Source organism: Dermacentor silvarum, chromosome 8 (assembly GCF_013339745.2).
Source record: "Dermacentor silvarum isolate Dsil-2018 chromosome 8, BIME_Dsil_1.4, whole genome shotgun sequence".
NCBI lineage: Eukaryota > Metazoa > Arthropoda > Arachnida > Ixodida > Ixodidae > Dermacentor > Dermacentor silvarum.
Window position 1 is genome coordinate 80028553 of NC_051161.1, and position 21529 is coordinate 80050081.

The following is a 21529-nucleotide window of genomic DNA, read 5'->3' on the forward strand; positions in this document are numbered from 1 at the left end:
ACCAATGCCAAGTCATAAAACAAAAGAACTTCGACAAAGTAAGAAACCAGTGTAAACAACTTTAATAAGAAGCATAGGCACAAGAATTTAAACCACAGAATAACACACAATTAAAAATGCATGAGCGCATTATTATTTACCGCATGAACACAATTTAGCCCGTGCTTCTATTAATTATTCGGCATCGCTTTTATTGAGCGCAAGCTTAAGTGTAAGAGAATATTGCAGAGTTATGGAGGCATGGAAATATGTGCTGGATTTGCCATAAGCACTATTTGACAGCACCGTATATTGTTAACCGAACAAAAACGAGTTCTAATCATTAAAAATGAGACAAGAAGGTGCCTAGTGCTTTTCAGGTCACGGAGGTAATTAGGCTGCTCCTTCGTCTTTCAATTTGTTGAAAGGCCTAAACTAAGCAGGGCGTGGGCTCCCGCAGTATGTAATCCAGAAATTAAGGTGGCCATGTAGCAATGGGGAGTTCAGACCTGTTAGTGCGCTTATGCCAAAACACATTGAACATTTCAGGAGCACCACCGTTTCATGTGATTCTTTCTTTCTCATAAATTTAGGGGAAATGGCAATGAAACTTTTCAGTCGGGCTAAACCACTTCTTCTAGAAAATATCCAGAATAATTAGTGTCATAATGGGCATAAAGGGAGGGAGTAATTTGTAAGCTTTGGCTCGGGATATAAAAATAATGTGAAGCTCTTTTCCGAAGCGATAATCAATTATCTATTAGAGTGACGGCGCTGTTCAGGAGCTGGTGAGTCAGCTTGGAGTTCAGACATGAGAATCGCGCCATCCGAGTAGTCTAAAACGATAGTCGATGCAAAGTACACATCCGCTTTATTCTAGGCATGTTGGCGAGTCGTTAATATAGCAAGGAAAGCTCAGCTTCGCCACCTTATTATACGTCCACTTCAGGAAGAAGGCCGTAGCACGAATAAAGCCTTCTGCGAGTGGTTTCTGTGCGAGCACTGGCCTAGAACTTTTAGATATAATAGTTAATGATTGTCATAATCCTCCGGCGTTCTGCACGTAACTTGCCTCTCGGCAATAAACGCGGGCAGACACAGATAATGTGACTGCCCGCGTGCCTTCAGTGCATCATAGCTGCATGTAAATGACGTTGTCATGTGCACCCCATAACAAACTCGCACTGCTGAACGAGTTTAGAAATAAAGCGTGCGCATTTTTAATTTTAAGAAGCTATAATTTTCGAAAAGCGTGAAGATTACCGAACTGTTTAGCATAGATTGTCCATGCTGTGTAATTATACTCTGTGATGTGAGTGAAATCCAATAAAGTTATTGCCTTAATCGTGCACCGCTTAGCTTGCAGTTCGGTTTGTCTTTAGACTAGGTAGCCGGTGCGTTGAAAAAGAGATACATGACTTATAAAAATTGCGCTGCGTATCCTGTTACATGAATCGGGAAAATCAGGCGCCCGTGCACATACCTTTGAGGGGACCCAACTGTGGTATCATGTAATTACAATATCGCGTCTTTTTTATTATATGGTATTTAGGAGATGTTGACGCCTTTAATTGGCGCCGGCTATTCCTTTTCACATAGAGGTATGAAAGAAAGAAAAAGAATTAACCTACACCCATTAAAATAAATCTCAACTCCAAATCACAATAACAAAAAAAATCCAGTCACATAAGTACACTAAAACCACACTAATACTGAAAGTCAACTCAGAAACACAGCAACACAAAGTTCAGTCACAAAGGTGCATTAAATTAAACACAACATCCAGTCACATAAGTACACTAATGCCACACTAAAACTTTAAGTGCACTCAGAAAAACGGCACACAAAGTTCAGTCACATAGGTGCACTAAAATAAACACAAAGTCACTCACGTATCTATACTAAAATGACGGCACATAAGATAGCATGAATTCGATTCAAATGAAAGTACATGAACCCAGGTGTCGAATTGACCATAGAGGGATTTATCACAGATAAACACTCTGTTTAATAATTTCCGAAAATATTGCTCGCTTCTATAAATCTTTGGAGGGTCATTAACGCTCGTCTTTGCAATGAATATGTTGGCCAAGGACCTAATATCTTCCTGAGGCTGTAGGACCTGTGGTCTAACGTCTCTGAATCGCGTGCTTAACGCTGTCTGTGTGTGTCGTGTCGCGGACATTCTAACAGAAGATGCTGCACATCCTCATCCGCGTGGCCACAAGTACATTCCGGACTATCAGCTCTTGAAGTTTTTTGTGGAAAATGTTTTGTGTGCGCGGTACCGAGCCGCAGACGGTGAATGAGTATTTCAAAGGCTCTGGTTGTATTCAATGTGGACGGGATTTTGAATTGAAGCGCAGGGTCAATGTGAAATAAATCTGAAGATTTCGAATTCTGATCAAAGCATGCCGCTTTGCAACCACGGACTGAGATCTGTCTTAGTATGTGCCGCAATTCCCTTTGCGTTAGAGGGAGACCGTATGTGGCGGTATTAATATGCGCTTGTCTAGCAGCCATATCTGCCCCAACGTTCCCAGGGATATTGCAGTGGCCAGGTATCCACTGGAACATTATTGTGCGAGTTTTCTCACTTGCCTTTGTGAGCTCCTTTAGTGTCTCATAAACTAACGCCATGTTTTGGGAATTGCTGATGCCACCACGAAGTGACGACAAAGCTGCTTGTGAGTCACAAAGGATGACCCATTGGTTCCTTTTTGCGTTGAATTTATGTATCGTAACAAAGACAATATTGCAAAAAGCTCTGCTGTAGTTGATGATGTCGTGTGAGACAGTTTCAACGTCTGTATTCGGTTCCATTCTGGAATGACAAAGGCAGCTGTAGAAGAATTTGTTTGACAAGAACCGTCTGTATACGCTTGAATATATCCAGCGTACCGAAAGTATATCTCGGTACAGCGCTGGTTGTTGGGCTGCTAGCATAAATATGTCTCGTTTGCGAATAATTCCGTCAACCGAAAGTTCAATTTTTGGTGCGACAAGTCGCCAAGGTGGGCAGCAAATATCTGAGATCAAAAATTCGTTCTGTGGTAATAGATTCTTTTGCACCTGAATCACAGTATTGATGTTCGCCCTGTCTCTCTCAATAAGTGTAATTGCTAGTGGGTGCCTTTTGCGCTGCAATGAAACGCGAAAGTAGTGTTGGCAGGTTTCAACTGTCCTCATAATAGGGAATGGAGGATGACGTGCCTCTACAATTACTAAGGAACTTGAGGTTGCTCGGGGAACACCTAAGCATACTCTAAGGCTCCTAGCTATGAATCGTTGAAGTCGCTCTTCAGATGAGCGGGAGATTCCATGCAGAACAGGTGAAGAATAAGCTATTTCTTGCTTTATAAGTGCATTATGTACTTTCAGTAGGGAAGAAACCAACCCTCCCCATGTCGTGCCTGCTACGCGGCGAAGAACATTTATTGTTGAGTTTATTTGTTCTTCGAGTGCTTTAATGTGAGCATTCCAAGAAAGTTCTCTGTCTAGTATAACCCCCAGAAATTTGTGTTGTTTTACTAGATCTAAACGTTGCCCCTCAAGGCACAGCTGAAAGTCTTTTGGGCATCCTCTGGTAAAGGGTAGCACAGCCGTCTTACTGTAAGACAGCTCCATTCCTCTTTCTTTTAAGAATTTGTCCACAATGTTTAGGCCTTCCTGCAAAGTTGATTGAACAAGACTAGCACATGAACCAGAGGCCCAAATACAAACATCATCCACATATATAGAGTAGTGTAGTGCAGGTGGAAGTCTCCGTGGTAAATCCGCCATTACACAGTTAAAGAGAAACGGGCTTAAGACACTGCCTTGTGGGACTCCTTGAATAAGATTATGACAGGAACTTTTTCCTTCGCTTGTTCGAATAAATATTGATCTGCCATTCAAGAAGTTGGATATCCACCGTAGCGTCCTTCCAGAGACTCCCAGTTCTAGCAGACCACACAATATATGAGCATGACTGACTGTGTCGAAGGATCGCCTAATGTCTGAAAAAAAAAACGCTATTGTGAATATCACGTCTTTTATTGCATGACTCGACTCGAGTACCAGATAAAACACTAGCAATTCCGTTCAATATCACGTCTTGTATTGCACGGCTTTGCTAGTGTTTCATTTTGCACTCGAGTCGTGAAACAACTGTCTCGCCTCACGAGAGGGGCTAATAAAGCCGACATCGTATGTATATCACAGCCTCATTATTGGGTATTTAGACGACTGTGCCAGTGAATAACTCTTGAGGGATTCGGGTCTTCGTGATTGTGTTCATGATTCACTCGACGGCAGCTCGCGAAGCTCCAAAGGAAACACATATAAAAAAGCCAGGATTTGTCCACCTTCCTAAGAACTGATATGCCCCTTATTCTGTTTAATGCAACTGCCCGTGCGACAATGATTGCGCATCGGGTGTCGGCTTCAGTGTACAAAGATTGCGTAGTGGGTTCACCGAACGTCAGTTAAGATAGCCTTCAAAATTCACCGACTACTGCAGCTGCCTTCAATAACTATGCCGACGCTGCTGCTTGATGCAGGAAATTTCTAGTCCCTGTTGTACTAACAATGAACGTGGTGAAACGTGGGAGAGCTATGTTGTGCACGGCAATTACGCACTGCCTGCCAGACTTTTTAGGGGCGACTTCATTAGTGTTCATTAGTCTCGCAAATTTTAACGAGAACTGGACCTTCAATGATGGATTTCTACTGCAAGCTGCAAGTTCTGGAAGCGGCTCTGCCCACTTTTTTTCCATACTGCCAGAGAAAACGGCGAAGGACGTGGCCATAAATACTAACTAGACTCTCGGAATAAGAGCAAGTACTCACGTGCACCTTGCGTCACACTTGTTCCGTGGTTTAAACTGAGCCCCACCTTTTTCTGCCTCTGGATACGCTGCATGTTATTTTCATTCGCCGTGAAATGTGCTGGGTGTCACAAACCACTTGGCAATAATAAATAAATAAATAAATAAATAAATAAATAAATAAATAAATAAATAAATAAATAAATAAATAAATAAATAAATAAATAAATAAATAAATAAATAAGTAAATAAATAAATAAATAAATAAATAAATAAATAAATAAATAAATAAATAAATAACCCGTGCCTACTACACCCTTTCTGTCATACAAAGCGTTACTTGCTTTAGAAACAAACTGGCCAAAACGAACAGACATAATTCAATGCAATTTTGGTCGGCTTCATCTTACATGGCGCCAGGGGCACAAACAGAAAGCCAAGAACAGTGATTGCTGAAGTGATGCATGAGTGATATGCCTTCAAAAAGTTAAAAGGTATAAATTTTATATTGACATAAAAGTACAAAGATATTTTAGCTACCATCACCCACAATTAGCTCGGCTATGGAAGCGATAACAAGATGTTGTAATAGTAACACTAGATACGAAAGCAGCTTGAGCATTTTCAAAACATTTCGGGAAGCATTAAGGTGAAAGCTCTTTATAGTTCAAGGTTCGCTGCGAGGTACGAGGTACTGAAAAAGTGAGCGAGCTCGCCTCGCGCTCGTGCCACAGCTGGCTCCGACGCCGCTGATCATTAAATAAAGGGGAAGCGGAATGCAGCAATAATGCAGCTTGGACTGACGGGTGACAGGTTTATCAGGTGACAACAATCCAGAGGTGTCTCCGTCTGCCAAGCCGTTTGCCGCACCAGCGTGAATCCCAATGCAAGTAAGTAGCTTGCAAAGCACCGAGGAAACATGTTTTCGTAGATTTCCTGCTTCCAAATGTTTCACGGTACAATGTGTTAAATGTTGTTTACCTGGTACCCGGGCACAGGAAATAAAAAGCTGTAAAATAACTCGACCGGGAAGGCCGTTAACACGGAGTACTCGATAAAACGACCTGGCACCAGTAACCGCGAATATTCCCCGATCAACCAGACGCACGCGAAGCGTTGAAACCCACTCACTTGAAACCCAGCGTTGAAACCTACGCACTTGTTAAGTCGGAGCGGTGCCTGAGCAAGGGCGCCTCACCGACTCGTGAGAGCTGAAAAACGAACAAACCACTCTCTCTAACAGCAATTTTGTTCTTTCAAGTATTACGGGTAATACAGCGCGCGATGCGCGGCGTCGGCCAGACAGCTTGCCAGCAAGATTCGGAAGCACGGGAGAGCAGTGCGAACTCGGGATGACCGACACAAGGTAGGAATGGCTTTGGTTACACTACCAAAAAACGATACACCTTCATTTTGTTCTTCGGCACGTACTGTTTTCATAACACGTCCCCGGCCAACTTTCACCCGAACTTTGGTTGCCCAGCATGATAATCTCAGAACACAATTGAGCAGATAAAGTTTAACGTGGGTGCACGAAGAAATAGTTGACTTCGTCCATTCGACTAGTTGACCGACTCGAATACGCACCTTTCGTTCATATCCGAGTTTTATCATGGGTGTCGAGTTAGTCGCCGTGCGCTCACTGGAAACAACATCTACAGAACATACACGCGACGAGGCTCATGGCGTGAAGTCCCGTCTGTTTAGGCTGGCAATCCTAAGCGGACGCTTGTCTGCAACCTCAGCGGCGGAGTCAACGAAGTCGCCACGGCTGAAGATGCACTGCACGCTCGCTTCCGAAAGTTATGTTTGCAGCCGAATAAAGCGCAGTAGTAGTAGCCCGTTAACTCTGAGTCATTTACTCAGAGTTAGCGAAAGTCAGCACGTTAGCTGACTTTCGGCAGCTAACGTGCAGCACTGACAGACGGAACACGTTAAAATCGCACTAATTCTTAATGTCATCGCTACCGTTGCAAGCTACCGCTGGGGGAACCGGTGATCCGCACATACCAATGCGAGGAGGCGAGCGGCGCGCTGGTTCGAGGCTACGTTCCCCCTCACCGACAAAACGGTCTATACTGGAATATACCTGAAACTTAAGTGAGAAAACCCATGTTGTAGTTCACAAGAAAGAAAGAAAGAAACCCTGGGACGGCGTGTCCATTCGCCACATCGCCGCAGCCTACTCTACACTACTGAAGCGCGTTCTTTATGATGGCTTTCTGGTACCTCGCCGTGAACGTAATAGCATAGGTCTATATATAAATGGAATCCGGAAGACACCGACTTGTCCCCGCGACGTGACTTGACTGCAGAAACCGCTCACCTCGAGCTATTAATCGGTAACAAAATTACTTCGCCTAATTGAGGCAGTCAGCGCCTGTCGACAGTAAGTGCAGTTGGGGCTCACGGCTTTCTCTATGGCGTCTGCCACTGGCTCGTAACGAATGCCACTCAGATACACCACTACTGATTACTCTACGCCACGGCGCTCGATTGTAGTAGGAATGCGCCAGTGTATAGAAAGAGGGCGAGAGATTACGTTTAGCGATAAGAGAAGTAAGACGAGCTACAACCTTTGCACGCTGTTCCGGCTAAGCAAGACCGAGTTTGGAAATGATAGTTCGTTTCGTATAACTTTGACCTGTACAGAAATAAACGCACCACGAAAAGCGCTAAAAGTGGCGGCATTTTAGCAATCAAAAGGCTGAGCTAGGGCCAGTATCTCGTATGCTAGTTCTAAATGTTTTCCTGACTTAGACTTAAGTTATGCGGCTTCTGTTGGGTTTCGCGGGCGCAAATAACGGAGTCTTTAGGAAAGGAAAATTTAACTACAAAATTAGGCGCAAGCGTACAAAAAAGAAAAAAAGAAAAAAGAACAGTGTCCTGTGTCTAGATAAGAACTGAAAACCCAAGCCAGCTCACTTAACGTCACCTTAACATTGGACGCAGGAAATTCAGGTAAAGGTAAATGGGAGTGCCGGGATCAGGCGTCGTGAAGAATAAAAAAAAATTATGGCGCTGTCACGTTAAACTACCGTTAGTTATAGGTACAACATTTTCTTCCGCTATTAATGATACGCTATTAAGGGCGGGTGCGCGCAGGCGAATACAAGGAGTAACGTTATGCCGTTCTGCATCAAAAAATAATAATAAGACAACAGCAGAGGCGTTAGTGTTCTGTTTCAGCCGCTCTTGCAGTGAACAAAAATGAGTGGTTCATTATAATTTTAAAGCAAATGATCACGAGCGAAAATTCAATAAGTGAGAGATTAATAGTCCTTTCGCATCTTCCCTTCTATAGCATGCATATAAAAAGAATGCGTGACTTACTGGAAAACTGGACAGTGGTTTATTATAATAGTAAGACAGCTTTCTGGGACGCACAAACTTAGCGGAACGCACAGTCGCGCAAGGCGACGGTGAATAATGTCGTAACGACCTCTGAAATGACGTACGTTTTTGTATATATTTATTATTTATTTATTCGTCAGGCGTCAGGCGGCGTCGTCAGGCGTGAACTTTGACGCTTCTGTAAAAGAAATAAGTATACAGTACATATTATTCATTCTACATGAAGAAGACGACAAAATATGGCGCTGTCATGATGAACTACGTTGTAATGCATAGGATGGAGAACCGGTGGACCACTAGAGTGACAGAATGGATACCAAGAGAAGGGAAGCGCAGTCGAGGACGGCAGAAAACTAGGTGGAGTGATGAAGTTAGGAAATTCGCAGGCGCAAGTTGGAATCAGCTAGCGCAAGACAGAGGTAATTGGAGATCGCAGTGAGAAGCCTTCGTCCGGCAGGGAACATAAATATAGGCTGCTGCTGCTGATGCTGCTGCTCCTGCTGCTGATGATGATGATGACATATTATCTTCCTGGCTGTATGGTTACTCAGAAAGCAATACGGGCTGCTATGTACAACAAAGGAGCTACTGCTACTACGAGCTACTGTTCAAAATTTGTGCGCAAATACTAGGAAAGCAGCAGACTGAAGCAAGTTGGCTTCACTCTGATGTTTTAGTAGTCTCTGCTCGCCAAGTTAGGTATGTACAACACTTTACGCAAACCTATCAACGTTTCATTTTTATTTTACCTAGTACATCGTAAGCTGGTGAAGCGAAACAGCTAAAAAAAGCTGGTCGCACCTAATAGGCTCCTGGCGGTTTTTGTTAAAATTCGTTAGAGGCCGTGTAATATAACTACAGCTTCACTGAGGAGAAACTCCTCTAGGAAGTCTCGCACTCTCTTATCTTAAGGGAGTTCACATGTGCCCGCACGCCACGGGTGCAAATTGTCTTGATTAACAGACGCTATACTATTGGAAACGTAAGCATGTTGCAATTATTTCACAGACAAACACGCAAGACAGGCACTGTTTAGCATACAGATAAAGGTATAACACGTACTCTGGCTTGATACATCTGTGGTGAAAAGTGTCGTTACATGTTCGGCTCCCGCTCCTGAACGACGTCTTTGAATTGCGAAAACACATTTACTTGTATGAAGTCGAATGCTTGTTGGTATGAAATTGTGCCTCTCAGACATCGAATAGCCGTGAGAATCTGTTATCGGCATTGCTTTCTAAGTACCAGAACGCGAATGCATTAGCAGTATTTTTGGCACCAATGCTCGCGAGAAAAGCCAGGCCTAAAATGCATTTGTTGGCGCTCATCGTTTTGATACTGGTCATCGTGGTGAGGTGGTCGTCATCGCGTAAATGCCAGGGCAACGATATAGAAGACGGTGCTCTGGCAAGCAACCAGGCGACAAGAACAAAGTACAGGCAATGTCGAGTACAACAAATCCGGATGAAGCAAATATTTCATATACTGGGCACGCGAAACATATTGGCCGATTCTCATGTAACCCTCGTAATGCATTGGACGTTGGATGTACCGAACTCGGATATGTCCGCTGCTAGCAGAGGAACCGTCTTGCCCGACACATTATGACGCACTTCTGTGCTAGATTTGCAATGCCTGTATTGTGTTGACATTTATATGAACAGACTGGGACAGGTCTATAACACAATCTGGCTGAATTGAGAGCGCCATTCTTAGTGATTTTGAGAAACACTTTAAGACAGAGGTGCAAATTACTGCCTAATACGCTTAGTTTGGTTCTTCAATAGGTGATTTTTTTTCATGGATTCTTTTCGGTACTGGACTTGACGAATTCGTACATGATAGACGTCCCACAACGGCTAGTTGAAACGCGATTTCGGTTATACAAAGTTACCTGATATATCGAATTATTTTTAGCGCATAAGCCTGTTCATTATAAGAAGGTTCAACAATGAACAATTAGAAATTGTTACCAGAAACAAAACGAAATATAAGTCTCATAGGCTCTGTTGCAATATATTCAAACGTCCGTGGGAACCTACACGCTTTGTCGCACGCTACTGGAATTTCAGCAAAATGTTCCAGTTGGTCTATAGTATGTATACCAGCGAGTCATCTTTGATACCTAATTTTGTCCATGAGTTACCGAGGGGTGCGCGGCCACACCGCCGAGGTCGCAGTTTTGGAAAGCAGTCTCGCATGACCCCCCCCCCCCTCCCCCCATTCCTGTCGATACCCCGTAACATAACTCCTAATCTTATTGGGCAGAGCAATGAGAACTGCGCCGTCTATTCCTTACATATAGGAACCTGGCTTACAACAAGCTGACTGACCTGACTGGGGCTTTCACTGCCTTAGGAAGCCTTCGAACACTGTAAGTTATTTGTCACAGACACTCTTATCGTCACTTTCAAAATGTGTTTTAATGGACACAGTAGGTAAAAGTGTAAAAGGGAATCAATTCGAGGTGATGTAGCTAGCGCAGCAAGTTATCCTTTTTCTTATGTAGGTGTGTGACCACCCTGCGTATGGGTCAGAACATTGCATGGCATGTGAATATTGCAGTGACGCACAGATGCTGTAACATTCTGGATACAGAAGGACAGTGATCATGCAAATGGCGCAATAGAAAGTAAAGCTACATTTTCATTAAAAAGCAATGAAAGTAAAATTTACATTATAAGTGGTTTTTGCAGTTCGGAACTGCGCATTTCGAATGCCTGCTGTAGTATCAAAAATGACTATTTCCTTAAAAACGGTCAACCACTTGTACTCTTTTATAGTTGATATTGTCTTTGCTTCTCGCAGGGACCTGGAAGGCAACAAGATCGACGTCATGGCTGACGATACGTTTTGGCCTCTCACCAGCATCGAATCACTGTGAGATTATCATCTTCAATACTGTCGTTGGCATACGCGGAACTCTTGCTATGTGCGTGTGTGTACCGAGGGGGCGCACGTGTTCAGGAGTATACACTCGTAGCCCAAGCACCTTCATTAGTATTTTTTCACCATAACTTCAATATTTTGTTTCAAGAAATGGATATATGCGTAAGGCCAATAACTGAAGCCAATAATTGTACCCTATAGCAACTAGGGGCCCTTGGATACTGATGATCTAACAGGGAACCACGTTGTATATACCCTACATATAACGCTGTCTGGAAGTGTGTTACATCAAAAACTTCTATTTCGCTGGTGCCGAGGTCACGCGGGACGAAGAGGCTGCACGACCAATTAAATGCAGTGAATACTGCTCGTGCTTTTAAACGTAACCTGGGCCGCCACGTGCGCTTTTCAAGGCTCTCTAAGGAGCTGATGCAGAGAGAGAGAGAGAGAGAAATAACATTTATTTTCACCAGTAAATTAACGACACAGAAGATGGTATTCCTCCGCACCGCCTGTATCCGTCGGCCGGGATTCCGAAGGACTCGGCGGCAGCTAGAGGTTGGCTGATGATTTCTCGTCGAGTCTTGCTGTCCGGGTTGCGTAGTAAGGCCTCCAAGGATTCTATCGTGTTTGGGCTGTCGTATATTGCTTCGCACGTCCACACCATGTGGACCATCTTCGCTGCTTCTTTGTATAAACTGCACTGTGGTTTGAAGATTTCCGTATGGAATTTGCTGCACAGCGCGGGGTTTGGGAAGACCCCTGTCTGCAGCTTCCGCCATGCTACATCGTTCTTACTGAGCGGGTGGTCTGCCGCCAGCAAAGCTTGCCTGCTCAGTCTGTAATGCGTAGTGATTTCCTGATAGGTACTCAGTTCCTCATTTCTTTCTACGTACTCAGTGGGTTGAAGCAGACGTTCAATTAGGACTATCTTCACAAGACAGTCAACAATATTGGAAATATGATCAGTAATGCGTGTTCCGTGTTTTAGTGCTGATGTATAACCACGAAATTCAAGGCACTCCTAGCTTGACCCGTCTTGGGCTCTGTGCTTGCTTTGTCATTCTGGCAGCACATTTCAGCCAATAAAGGAAAGCGCTGAGGCCGTCCCGCCGCCACGATTTAGTACAGCCATCATTACTGCAGAAGGTCCCTAGTGCAACTTGTCAGTGCGTGAGCATTCCTCTCTGTCACTCATTTTGTACGGATACGTCTCTGACATGTCCAAACGCGTCTTGTCGTATGAGCGCGACGTTTGCTCGGTTTTTCTTTTGCTTGTTAACTAATATTGTCAATTATTTAATAATCAGTCCTAATTATTTCATTATAGATATAATTCAGGTAAATAGTCTTCTTATTTCTTTCTCGGGTTTTACGTACCAAAACCAGTTCTGGTTATGAGGCACGCCGTAGTGGAGGGCTGCGGAATAATTTTGACCACCTGGGGTTCTTTAACGTGTACTACACGGAAGCACACGGGCGTTTTTGCATTTCGCCTCCATCGAAATGCGGCCGCCGCAGCCGGGATTCGATCCCGCGTATTCGTGCTCAGCAGCGCAATGGCTTAGCTGACTGCGCCACCGCGGCGGGTGGCAAATATTCTGGAATAATTATTTAACATAAATAATACTATTTATGCCTAAGGTATCTTAATTAGCCTTATAAATCCTGATTAGCATTAGGCAATTTATTGTTATTTGTTCGAAATTAGGTTTAACTATTTTTAAGTACCCTTAATTAGTCTTGTTTAGGCTTTGCTAATATTACTGTTGATTACGCCAAATAATTTAGCCTAAACAATTTCATTTATCCTCACTATTGTAATTACCGTCAAGTAATGGTCATTACGCTTAAGTAATTTCATTGCAATTATTCTCTATTACGCTTCCTTACCCTTCATTTGTCTTAAGGAGTGTTAGGATATTTAATTTGATCGTTATTTATGTTGTTGCGGTATTTCGGTCCGAAAACATTTAGGAACCGCCAGGAGGTAACGTTCTTCCGAGCGGTCCTTCTGCCATTGACGATGGTACAGGAAACCATTGTGTATTGCAACCATCGAGTTTGTTCTTGTGCCAGGTATAGAGGCAATAATTGACGCGAAATCTTTGTCCGCTTGTTGCGCTTTGGTCAACTCTATACTTGGGCAAAAATATGTGATTTTGCCTGTTTCACTCCCAGCGTTCTAGGGCGTTGTGTGATAAGGCATCGCCGATGTTATTCAAGACCCCGGCGCGATGATGCACGTCGAAATGTAAATAGTCTTGAAGCGAGATAATCCACCGGGCAAATTTGTGCTTGAGCTGTTGCTTGGAAAAAATCCACGTTAAGGAATAATTATCAGTTACCACGGTGAATCTGCGCCCGAACATATAGTGTCGAAGTTGGGAAGGCCCGGTATTGAATTCGGGACTGCGGTAAATACCGGTATTCCTTGGCCTGGTGTCCAAGACGGCCGCAAGAAAAGCAGCCCCGGTGCGCTGAGAGGGGTGGTGATTGTCCGGCTTGTGGTGCGCCGAAAGTGAGACGGCGTTGAGTACACTGCTGCAGTTCTGCTGCCTTGTGAGCGAAAACCACAGGTGAGATCTTAGGAGACTTGAGAAGACAGGATGGCAGCATGAGTAGAGTCGCACAGTCCGTCGACCACTTACTGGCGCGAAGCTGCAGACGGCCATGTGAGGCTGCAGTCGTTGAACATACGCATGAACTGGTCATCGTATGTGCATGAGAGCGGGCTGAAGGCACGCACTAAAGCTGCATTTAATTCTATCCAAGTTTGGTGGTTATAGCCATTGTATCGATGCCAGGCTTTGACGGAATCGCCAGGTCGACTCTCGGCAATCGACATTTATACGTCGTTAGGCCAAGAGTGCCGACGGGCCAGGGAATTGGGGGTTTGCAGCCAGAGTGTCGATTATCCTGAAACCCCTGAATTTCTGGAACTTTTGTAAGAGATGGCGGAGGCAGCGCGGAACTTGCCAAGGCTGTGGCGACGGAGTTGTTGACGTCTTCGAAGTACTTGGTCACGGCAGCGATTGCCATGTGACTGATGGCCTCTGGCGTCGATGCTGAGGTCGCTTGCGGCGCGGTAAGGGAAACAAAGCCCAAGGGAGCGTGTACGGCGTCCCCTGGCGCCGAGGTAGTTTCCATATCTACGGCAGTTGAGTCGCTTACCTGAGGTGTGTTGACGGTTGCATGCAGCGTGCTGGCTGGGACAGGGGCGGTAGTAAGCTCGGTTGCAGAAGCCGGAGTAGGAGAAGCAGCGGAACGCGGAAGTGTGCGTCCGCTCCGAAACACAGTGTCCGACTGCAAGTCGTCTAGCAGAGGTTCGTTGGTCGACTGCGCCATTGTAACGGAATAAAGAAGACACAGAGACAGCACCCGTTCATGGGCCAGCTGTTCTATTACCTGCCCACCTCCTCCTTTTTTACAGCGTAAGCTTTTATGGGCTCATTCCAATAGCCGTTTCTGGTCGCGATGATGCCGCCACCGCCCCGTAACCGCTATCGCCGGAAATGCGAAAAAAAAGAACCCGCTCTCGGCCAGGCCCGCTGCGTGGGAGTCGGATACTTTACCACTGAGCTACGCAAGCGCTTGCTATCAGCTTCAGAAAAAGACCTTATAAACGCGCTATAGGCAAGCGCGCAGGCGCAGACGACCCGAGCCTGCGCCAGTATGGTGGGGCCATCTAGTTAACGTGCCTTCAACCGCCGCGTGTGACGAGATGCGATTCAGACGAGGCGCACAATCAATGGTATGCCGATGTTAGAGGTGCGCCACGTATCCTGGGTACCTCTTGGTACACCTTATGGCGTCTTCGTGACAAAGCGCCGTTTTATTCATTGAAACACAAAAGTATTTGGAACGCCCATATATCTCGTCGCACACTTTCGGAACGAGTATCTCGAGGCTGGTGTCATTCTGAAAATTCGTTCCAAGTGGATATGCCTTGGGAACTCACCAACTTCAATTCAGAAATTGCGATGTGAGCCGTAACGTAATTTATTGAGAAGTTAATTACTCAATTACTAAATTTTTGTTGGTCGATTTGGCATTTTGATGTGTCGTGCGAGTAATGTCTGCTCTTTCAATGATTGAGATAATTAATACTAAATCAGCAAGTCAGACTTATGATATCTGCCACAGGGGACTAAAAAAATGTATATATATATATATATATATATATATAGGAACGGGATTTATTAATGGGCCAAGCGTATTTAGAAGAATATCAGAAGCACAACTTCGCAGTTATCTTAGGTTTATTTACCCAACAGTTTCGGTCGGTGGACCGACCTTTTTCAAGGGATACAGGAAATATACACGAATGCTGCATGCATGTTCATCGAACTTTTCTGAGAATGTTATTTTTCTTGTATCTACCTCTTTCTATGCCATCTAGGAACCTGAGAAACAACGTGTTCCGCACATGCTCTCCAGCTCTGTTCGCTCCTCTTCGCAACATCACTCACATGTAAGTGTGTGCACATTTTCTATTGGTTAGCTCGTACGTTGCTCAGAATACTTAGAATTGCGGGCTGCCACCATGCTGTTACTGAACATAAATATACAATGTTGTTTTTAAACGTGGACTTCATGAAATACAGATGAAGTTCCCTGAAACGCCGATGGCGCTATATATATATATATATATATATATATATATATATATATATTATGAAATACAGATGAAGTTGCCAGAAACGCCGATGGCGCTATATATATATATATATATATCTTACATGAATATAAAATTCCATGAATAGAAACGGCATCGCCATAGACTTACCAAGGAAATCAGAACAGCAACAGACAACTTTTACGGGAATAAATTTGGTGGCGTTGATGATTCCAGTAAACCTTGAAATATCTATATTGACAGATTTTTCGTTCAAAGCCCATTCATTTTTTCCCTGATTAAATTAAATTTGCTGGCAATGCTATCACAGGTCGAGACCTTACCAACAAATTTAATCAGAATTTCCTAACTTGCGACAGGAAATTAAATAATACGACAACAGTTCACCCTAGCGGTTATATAAACATAAATTGTTCTGATACTTTATACCTGATGCCTACTAGCGAATTCGAAATAATTAGCATAAATGAATCTATAAATAGTAATACTGCAGCTGGGCACGAAGAGATTAAGGCTGATACAATCAAAGCTGTAGCGTCAACCATTTCAGTTCCCCTCGCACACAATTGTAACTGCATTCTAAAAGACGGATACTTTCCATATGAATTAAAAGTATCGCGCGTAACTACTGTAGACAAAGGTGGTAAAAAGATGACTTAAGAAACTATCGTCGTATCTCCGTTCTGAATGTATTCTCGAAAGTACTTGAACGCGTTATATATAGAAGAATAACTGACTTTCTAGGAAAACACAAATTGATAGTACCCCAGCAGTTTGGATTTCAGAAAAACAAGTCGACTGAGCTAGCGCTACTAGGCATTAAAGAAAAATGAGTTCAGGATATTGAAAACAAACAGTTTACGGTGGGAAAACTTTAGGTATTAAGAAAGCGTTTGACTCAGTTACTCACTTTATAATACTAAACAAGCTACCCTGTTACGGCTTAAGGGGCCAGGCTTATCAGTTGATCAAAAGTTATCTAGAAAATTGCAAACAGTACGTAACATTCAACAGCTGTTCTTCTGATCAACACAGAATCACAAAGGGAGTACCACAAGGCTTTTCTTTTATATGTGAATGACATCTGCAACATACCCCATACTGAGGAGATCGTACTTTTCGCCGACGATACAAATGTATTTTCCCATAGTAAAAATTTGGAAGAGGCCGAATTAAAAGCTAACGTATGGCCAAGAGAACTATCGCTATGGTTAGATGCAAATGAGTTGCAGTTGAATGCAAATAATACGAAATATGTCATCTTCAGAGCTCGAAACTCGCATATACATAATAGTTTCAACCTGCGTTTTGAAGACGCAGTGCTTGAAAAGACGAGCAGTATAAAGTTCCTAGGTGTATTTTTTCAGGAATATTTATCGTGGAATGACCACATATCCCGCCTCCAAAGTAAGCTATCTCGAACAATTGGCGCACTATGGAAAATAGGTTCTTTAATTCCAAACAGGTTAAAAACCGGTTATATATCATGCATTACCTCAGTCCGATATACAATACTGCTTGCTGATATGGGACTCTACAACAACGACCAATTTAAATAAACTAGAGGTTTTACAAAAGAGAGCTGTTCGTGCTCTTGAACGCGTCCGCTTCAATGATACCACATCTCCATATAAAATGAAGTATAAGTTAGTTCCACCGAATCTTCTTTATACATGAGAAGCTCTCACTTTATATGTTCACGCAAATTAAAGAAAACTGGGCAAATTTTGAGTCTATCTATCTTCAAACTTCCACAAACCGCAACTTTCGTGTGAATAACTATAAACTACCTAAGATTAGAACTAATTATGGGATGCAAAGCTTGAGGTATAAAATTCCTAAGCTCCTAAATGACAACAAGAAATGTTAGACCTAATAAAGGAATCGTCTTCAATAAAATTGTATAAAAGAAGTATATGTAACCGAACATACCTCGTTGGTGTTATGTGCGGTTTTCATGCGAATTATGTGTGTTTTTCCGCTCTAAATGCTTATTCATGCCAGTTTGAGCCCAATGAATACTGTAGCGCTTTTATATGCAAGACATAGTAAAGAATTATGTCTGTTTTTGTCTCTTGTTTCCTATATTTGTTCCCAAATGCGTACTGTTGCAAATCGTGATGCCCAAAACTGAAATAGCAGTACTACAAATATGGCTAATTAGGTTTTTTATTACTCGCCCAAACTGTGTTGCTCATGCTGTTTTCTTTCTATGGTTGCACATCGTTGTGATTGTTTTGCTTAGCTTGGAGTGTATAATTTTTTTTCTCTAACTTGCCTGACGCATTCCTTGTTCCCCCACTTTGCCCCTTTTCTCCTTAATCTTACGCTGTCCTGATTGCGTCGCTGGAGCGCAGATGGTACAGGGGTCAGGGCCTCAGTCAGGCGCGTGCTAGCGCCTTTAGTCCTGACCCTTCTGGTTCTCTGTAAGCAAACTGGAGACTTTGTGAATTAAAAAAAATGTATATAATTGCAAAAATACTCACGCGTATAACGAAAAAAAAGCATAGTAACGTTGCGGGTGGTGAACCGGCCTTCGTCAGTGTGAATTGAACTCAAGAACAAGTTGCTTGTTAAGGATGCGGAAGCGGAAAGGGTTTACACGTGGGTGCTCGGGGTACACGTGGAGTCAGAACTCGGGGGTGGCTGCGATGAGTCACGGCACTGTAGGATGTCCGCGGTATCACTATGTCAACGCTGTCCGCACCGCCGATGGATTATTGAGGCGAAAGCCTTAGAGACTCATATTGTCGAAAAATCCGACTTCCGACGTTATGGAACCAAAATTCATGGTGCCGCCATGTGTTTGTGCCACCACGGTGCCACCAACAAATGTCGTGGGTTCGAGTGCCTTAATTCACTCTACCTTAATTACGATAGAGTTGCTTAAGGCTCTCGAACCCAGGACCTTTGATGTTGCTTAAGGCGAAGTTAATTAAGGCGAAGTTAATTAAGATATAGTTAATTCGGGAACTAGAACCCACGACCTTCAGAAGGAGTCGCACCCAGGACCTTTGGTAGTAATTAAGGCGGAGTTAAAGCGCAGGTAATTAAGATAGAGTTAATTGAGGCACTGGAATCCACGACCTTTGGTGGGAGCCGAGCCCTAGACCATTGGTGGGAGGAAACAAGTAATAGGAAGTGGCAACGCATCCTAATGAGCATGTCAAGTAATTTCATGAATGTCTCGTGAGCGCGCAGGCTTTCGCCTTCATCCTCTTTAGCGTATGCTAAGGAAACTGTCAACTTTTGTCACTGTGTGCAAGAAAACTAGAGAGCCACTCTACTACAAACCTACAAAAGCAGGTGGTCACCACCACTTTTATCACGAGATGCGAAAGGTCATGGCATGCGCATACTGTGATATTTCGCGTCTTGAGACAGGGTAGAGGTGCCAGAAAATGTTACGTGTTTTGTACATAACACCGATTGCTTGATTTGAACGAAGATGCTCGGTTGTTCTTCAGCCTGAGGCCAGTTGCGTATAAGTAATGTCGCAGCCAAACTGCGACTTCGCCTATATGCGTGAGAGTGCGCGCGTTCGCGGCGCCGGATGCCATTGCACCCGTAAATTCCCGCTATTACGTTGTTGAACACGCGAGTGCATTGCCGCTTGCGGGGCCGCCACGGCTAACCGCTTTCTATTGGCTGCAGGCCTATATCTAGCAGGATCCAACAGCAGTTGGAAGTTTAGCACCTGTCTTTGTCATCCCTTGTTTACTGACGTAGAGCGTAAAATGTAACAAATGTACCGAAGCGCAAGATGGCGACGCACTTAAGTGCATGTGACATTTTGTTCCCGAGAGGACATTTGACATTTGACTGCGTGCTGGTCACGTATGGAGAAGGAGCACGTAAACAGGCGCCAGCAAAATGGCTCGAAAGCGTGCACCCAGCGTCGAGGACACCCAGGCCGGAAAGAAGCGTCGCGCGGAACAGGAGCGTCTTCGCTACGCAGCGAAATATGGTGCAGGCCGCGAATGTATTTGCACGGCGTATACATACAATTATAATAATTCATTGAATTACGTACCCCCGCAGTTCAATTCAAGTTTAACACTCCAGCCACGATGCGATGTGCCATGCGAGGCAATGATAATGCTCAACCCTCTCAGAGAGATTATGAACAATGACACGCAGCAACGCCTCAAGAAAACAAGCCTCCCTGTGTGTGCTGCGGACTACGTAGAGAAGCAGCAGTAGTGCACACAAGGTAACGTTTTACATCAACTCATCCCTCTCGCATTACAATAAACGCTGAAGAAATGACACGTTCGCCGCGAACGTCACCGATAATTATCGTCAGTCAAAGCAAACAGCATACTAAGCTTCGCTTACATCGATTCCCTCAGTGCGTGGGATCCGCCAATTTTTGCTGTTACCAGAAGTGCTAGGATGGGCTTTATTTAATACTACGTTCGACAGGTGGCGCTCGGATGGAGCAGTTGAGAGATTGATGGGGCAAGCCACCGCCCCGTCTCAAAGGGGACGCTCGATCATAGCATCCTTCCCATACATTCATCCAATGGCCTCTTTTGCAAGGCTAGATCCGCCTGAAGTAAGTAGCACACCTGCACCAAAGGTCCCTTGGGCATGCTGCCACAAGAACGGGGGATGTCGTTGAAGCGTGACATGTCTCGTTCGGTGCGGATGATGGTGACCACTCGACGAGTGCTCCAGCATACAGGGACTGCTCTATCGGGGGAAGAGCCCGACGAAGATTAACTCGCGAAATTATCGAAGCGGAAATGATTGATAGGCTCGGGGATTACTGTGTTTCAAAACCATCAATTGCCCTTTACCGCAAAGAGTTAGCTTAACCGCGTAATGGTGTGTAAGGATTTTGCAAACAGCGCATGTATGGTGATGTATGCGAAAAAGTTGTATATATGTGTGGGTCCTTTGCTCGTAATAAAGATTGTTACAAGTTAGCGCCTGTGTTTGTCACGTCTTCCTTCGTCCTTGTCTTTTCACGCGCTATGAGCCTCACGATGTCATACCCAACAAGCCCATTGAATCACCGCATTACAGCACTTGTTGAACCACGACGTGTCATTTCCGCGGCGACACCGTTGCCACACGTACCCGTGGCCTTCTCATTGATGCGCGGATGGATCGATATTCACAGTCTTGGCCCTTTCATGTCGTGATCATGGCAACTGTCACTCTGCAACAATGAAAAAGTTACAGGAGCCAGGTGTGCTTCATGCTTCGTTGAACTTAACTGAACACCCGTCTTCACTAAACTTTTTTTTTCCGCCTCCATGTTTTGCGTGCTAATCTTTAAGTGCTGTCTTTTAAGCCTCAAAGCTTCTTCAGTTTATGAGCTTGCTACGTCGGTTTGTTTTTGAAGGGAAATCTGCTCCACTGAAGCGCGTTTGTTTCCCTGGTAAACATGTCGCAGCTTTGAGCTGGAACTTTCCATTCCTTATTCCGTGCCCCCACCTACAGCTAGCAAAAAGGGGTAAAAGAAATGCTGTCTTTTTTTAATGTGGTCGACGTCAACTTGTTGACTCAACCTACCAGGCACTCTACCTGGCTCTCCGCCGAAGTTGCTTGCTGCCTATTCAACCGCGCTACGACGCATATACAAAAAGCCATGTGTCGGCTATTTTCCTTATGGATACCCGAAAGACAGTGAGGTGAAATGTTGACCGCAAAGGAGTACCGCATCTTCAGCGGCCCCTTTATTCGCCAGCCGAAAGTACAGCGATGTCTCCAGTCAATCGGAACGAACTACGTAGGCATACCAGGCCGCGCATTGCCCACAATGAGGAAAGGGTTTTCAAATGAAGGCATCCTCCTCCTGTGCGAGATGGTCACGTGATCTGGGTATCACATTGCCTGGAGACTTGAGCCT

The 21529-nt window shown here is 44.2% G+C and overlaps 1 protein-coding gene across 1 annotated transcript in view; it reads left to right on the forward strand.

Annotated features, from left to right (window-relative positions):
* Window positions 1-21529, forward strand: part of LOC119461479 (relaxin receptor 2-like) — a 222061-nt gene that overhangs the window by 155004 nt on the left and 45528 nt on the right. Inside the window, 3 exon segments of the mRNA XM_037722807.2 lie at window positions 10447-10515; window positions 10950-11021; window positions 15433-15504. Coding sequence (XP_037578735.1) covers window positions 10447-10515; window positions 10950-11021; window positions 15433-15504 — 213 coding nt within the window.